Source organism: Rhinichthys klamathensis, unplaced genomic scaffold, assembly GCF_029890125.1.
Source record: "Rhinichthys klamathensis goyatoka isolate OS25496 unplaced genomic scaffold, OSU_Roscu_1.1 h1tg000947l_1, whole genome shotgun sequence".
Taxonomy (NCBI): Eukaryota; Metazoa; Chordata; class Actinopteri; order Cypriniformes; family Leuciscidae; genus Rhinichthys; species Rhinichthys klamathensis.
In genome coordinates this window covers 457,501-462,500 of record NW_026607271.1, presented here as the reverse complement: position 1 = coordinate 462,500, position 5,000 = coordinate 457,501, and the positions used below count along the sequence as shown (strand labels likewise).

Below are 5,000 nucleotides of genomic sequence, written 5' to 3'. Positions count from 1 at the left end.
AAACTGGTTCTATGCCTTTATTAAAAAAACTTATTTAAAAAATACAATGCCTTCTGCATTTTTGTTTTGCTTTTCCCTCCACTGTACCGAAATCGTACCGAACCGTGATGTCTGAACCGAGGTATGAACCGAACCGTGACTTCTGTGTACCGTTCCACCCCTAGTTTTTATTATTTATTATTACTACTACAGTAATTAGCCTCGGGTCATGATTTAACTCTAAATTAAATTATGACTCATTACTGTAATGATGATGATGATAATAATTATTTTATTATTGCATATTATAATCCTAATTACTGAAATAATAATTACAATAATAATAATAATACTTATTGTTACAATTATTGTTATTGTAATGAAAATATATATTTTTCCTTTGATTTAGGGTTAAATCATGACCCAAACATTTCTTCATAATTACTATTATTATTATACTTATTACTGTAATAATAATAATACTTATATTAATAATATAACAAATATATATTTTCCTTTGATTTAGGTTTGACTCATGACCCAAATATGTCTTCATCATAATAATAACAATACTAATATTAATAATATGTATTATTATTGTTATTTAATAATAATAACATTATTATTCTTTAAATTGTAACGTATATGTAACATTAACTGTAAGTATAAATCATGGTTGTATTTGTTGTACTGAATTTAACAATAATATTAAAATATATATAACAGAATTTGGGAAATTAATGCCACAATATCTTAAAGGACCAAAAAATGGGCTTCTTTACGCAAACACATAATTGATTATAATATGATTCTTTGGAGTGAAATATGGTCTGTGTGTTTATAGGAGATGCTTTAATGATTTAATGATGAGAATCAGCTGATGTCTGGCATCCAAGCCAACACAACCAACACTTTACCCAGCATCCTCTCTGTTAAAGTGTGTATGTATTTCCAGGACATTCAGTCTCTCATTGACACATGATCAGTTTATAGCTATAACAAAGAGAACATTTGTAACTATATTATAAAGGATAATTATATCTATGAATTGCACATGACAAATGCTCCAAACAAAAGCGTATCTGATTGGGACAAAAGATGTGTGTGTGTGTGTGTGTGTTCTACGTTCCTGTTGCAGCTTCAGCCACAGACACGCGTGTGTGATTCACCTCTCTGGCGTCCATCACTGTTCCCACTCCGACGGTGAGGGTCATGCTGGGAACTTTGGAAAGATCGTTCCCGAAGAAACGGGCGTTGGCCACTATGGTGTCCTTGGCCAGTGTCTTCACTCGGGTCCTGGACACCAGACTGGAGCCGGGCTCATTAAAGGCGATGTGTCCATCTGGACCGATGCCTGAAGAAAACAACAAAAGACAGGACTTGTAAAAGATTAATGGATAAAGTTAAATACGTGAATGAAATTGAATGAACAGTGAAAACTTACAGACATGTAATGAAAACGCGCTTATTTATCATGGAAACAGTACAAAAATGTTCATTTTCTGTGGAAAATATAATTTCTTTTTAAATCCTTTATATTGAAAATATAAAATGAAATGTGATGAGATGAGATTCACCCCAATAGATTTATAAAAGTTATTAATCTAATATGTAAAGTATGTTGTTTATCATTCAGACCAGTGTTGTTATTGTTAACTAAAACTCAAATTATTTTAATAATGATTAAAATTAAAACCAAATTTAAAATGGAAAATATAAAAATAAAAGCTGATTAAAAATATTCAGCATCTCAATGATATTAATATAACATCAGTTTAATTTTTTATAAGTATCATGTTTTCTTTTCATGTAATATTTATTATTTTACTGCAGCTTTATTTCAATAAAATGAAAATAACTTTTTATACTTAAAAATTAAACCAATGTTATTTTAGTATCATTGAGATTGAATAAATAAATCAGTTTTTAAATTGATCAGTTAACAGATACAACTTTTGATTTTAATGAAGTATTAGTAAATGTAGGAATTAACATAACCTAAGATTAATAAATCCTGTATAGCATTTTTTATCGTTAGTTCATGTTAAAAAAATGAAACCTTATTGTAAAGTGTTACCAATAAAAAGTAATTCAAAGTATTAATAAATACTATACTAATAGTACTAATAATACTAAAATAACACTAAATTTGTACAAAATTTGGACCAGATACAAATATAAAATCAGTTATTGCTACAGCAAGCTCAAGACTTAAAGGGACAGACGATATTTTGAAGAATGTCTGTAACCAAATAGTTTCTGGTCCCTATTGACAGTTTTTACTTTTCATACTATGGAAGTCCATCAACTGTTTGGTTACCGCCATTCTTCAAAATATCTTCTTTTTTGCGTTCAACAAAAGAAACTCATACAGGTTTAGAACAACTAAATGATGACAGAATATTGATTTTCAGGTGTACTGTCCCTTTAAGACCTTTGACCTTTGAGTTGCGTAATCAAGCATTTGGAATCATTCTTATTGACTAAATGTGTCTGTTATTGCAGCAGCTAAACTGGTTAGAGAGCCGGTTTTGTGTGTGCAGATTTAGAAGTGCAGTGTTCCTGGCGTCTCTCAGTGTCTAATAAAGCGTTCTCGGGTCAGATTTCTTGACACACCTCCCACAAACAGCTCGATTCCTCCCGCGACCGCAATCTTCTGCTCGAAGGCTTCGCACTCGGCCTGCAGGTCGCTGGCGTTCCCGTCCAGAATATGAGTGTTGTGCGGCTCGATGTCCACGTGCTTGAAGAAGTTATTCCACATGTAGGAGTGATAGCTCTCGGGATGATCCCTGGGCAGGCCTGGACACCAGGAGATATTCAGCAACAAATGTGATGGTCCACTTTTAGACAATCTACTGACTATAAGTGACTTTGCAAATACATGTCAACTTTTATTCTACTAACCCGAGCCCTAACCTAACAGTAATCAGGGATGCACGATATATCGGCCACCATATCGGTATCGGCCCTTATGTTCACTTTTAATATTATCGTTATCGGCCCGATAAGAACATTTGGCCGATATATTAAATTTGGCCGATATATTTCAGCCGATATATTAAATTTGGCGGATATATTAAATTTGGCCAATTATATTAAAGCCGATATATTAAAGTTGGCCGATATATTAAATTTGGCCAATTATATTAAAGCCGATATATTAAAGTTGGCCGATATATTAAATTTGGCCGATATATTTCAGCCGATATATTAAATTTGGCGGATATATTAAATTTGGCCAATTATATTAAAGCCGATATATTAAATTTGGCGGATATATTAAATTTGGCCAATTATATTAAAGCCGATATATTAAAGTTGGCCGATATATTAAATTTGGCCAATTATATTAAAGCCGATATATTACAGTTGGCCGATATATTAAATTTGGCCAATTATATTAAAGCCGATATATTACAGTTGGCCGATATATTAAATTTGGCCAATTATATTAAAGCCGATATATTAAAGTTGGCCGATATATTAAAGCCGATATATTAAAGCCAATATATTAAATTTGTCCCATATATTAAAGCCAATATATTAAATTTGTCCGATATATATTAAAGCCGATATATTAAATTTGGCCGGTATATTAAAGCCGATATATTAAAGTTGGCCTATATATTAAAGCCGATATATTAAATTTGGCCGATATATTAAAGCCAATATATTAAAGTTGGCCGATATATTAAAGTTGGCCGATATATTAAAGCCGATATATTAAATTTGTCCGATATATTAAAGCCAATATATTAAAGTTGTCCGATATATTAAAGTTGGCCGATATATTAAAGCCGATATATTAAAGTTGGATGATATATTAAAGTTGGCCAATATATTAAAGTCGATATATTAAAGTTGGATGATATATTAAAGCCGATATATTAAAGTTGGCCGATATATTAAAGTTGGATGATATATTAAAGTTGGCCGATATATTAAAGCCGATATATTAAAGTTGGCCGATATATTAAAGCCGATATATTAAAGTTGGCCGATATATTAAAGCCGATATATTAAAGTTGGATGATATATTAAAGCCGATATATTAAATTTGGCCAATATATTAAATTTGGTCAATATATTAAAGCCGATATATTAAAGTTGGCCGATATATTAAAGATGGCCGATATATTAAAGTTGGCTGATATATTAAAGTTGGCCGATATATTAAATTTGGCCAATATATTAAATTTGGTCAATATATTAAAGCCGATATATTAAAGTTGGCCGATATATTAAAGTTGGCTGATATATTAAAGTTGGCCAATATATTAAAGCCGATATATTAAAGTTGGCCGATATATTAAAGCCGATATATGAAATTTGGCCAATATACTAAAGTTGGCCGATATATTAAACATGACCGATATATTAAATTTGGCCAATATATTAAAGCCGATATATTAAAGTTGGCCGATATATTAAAGCCGATATATGAAATTTGGCCAATGTATTAAAGCCGATATATTCAATTTGTCCGATATATTAGAGCCGATATATTAAAGTTGGCCTATATATGAAATTTGGCCGATATATGAAATTTGGCCAATATATTAAAGATGGCCGATATATTAAAGATGGCCGATATATTAAATTTGGCCAATATATTAAAGCCGATATATTCTATTTGTCCGATATATTAAAGCCGATATATTCAATTTGTCCGATATATTAAATTTGTCCGATATATTAAAGCCAATATATAAAATTTGGCCAATTTATTAAAGCCGATATAGGCCTATTAAATTTGGCCCATATATTAAAGCCGATATATTAAATTTGGCCAATATATGAAAGCTATTTTTTTCAATTAGCGGATATATTAAATAATCCATTATTAAATGATGTATTATTTCCTTATTTCCGTCAGCTGAGACACTTCAGATGCGCAGTGTTCAACAATGTTTTTCAATTGATTAAAATATGATTAGAATCACTTCAAAAAAGGAAAATACAGTTCAGTGCAACAGTTAAGTCTGTCATATCGGCTACATACAATTATAATGAGAACTTTA

The 5,000-nt window shown here is 30.7% G+C and overlaps 1 protein-coding gene across 1 annotated transcript in view; it reads right to left on the bottom strand.

Moving 5' to 3' along the window:
- gnpda2 (glucosamine-6-phosphate deaminase 2) overlaps window positions 1-5,000 on the bottom strand; it is a 12,842-nt gene that overhangs the window by 5,212 nt on the left and 2,630 nt on the right. Inside the window, exons 4-5 of the mRNA XM_056244244.1 lie at window positions 2,596-2,778; window positions 1,149-1,333 (exon numbers count right to left, since the gene is read on the bottom strand). Of these exons, the coding sequence (XP_056100219.1) occupies window positions 1,149-1,333; window positions 2,596-2,778 (368 nt within the window). The remainder of the gene's footprint in view (window positions 1-1,148; window positions 1,334-2,595; window positions 2,779-5,000) is intronic.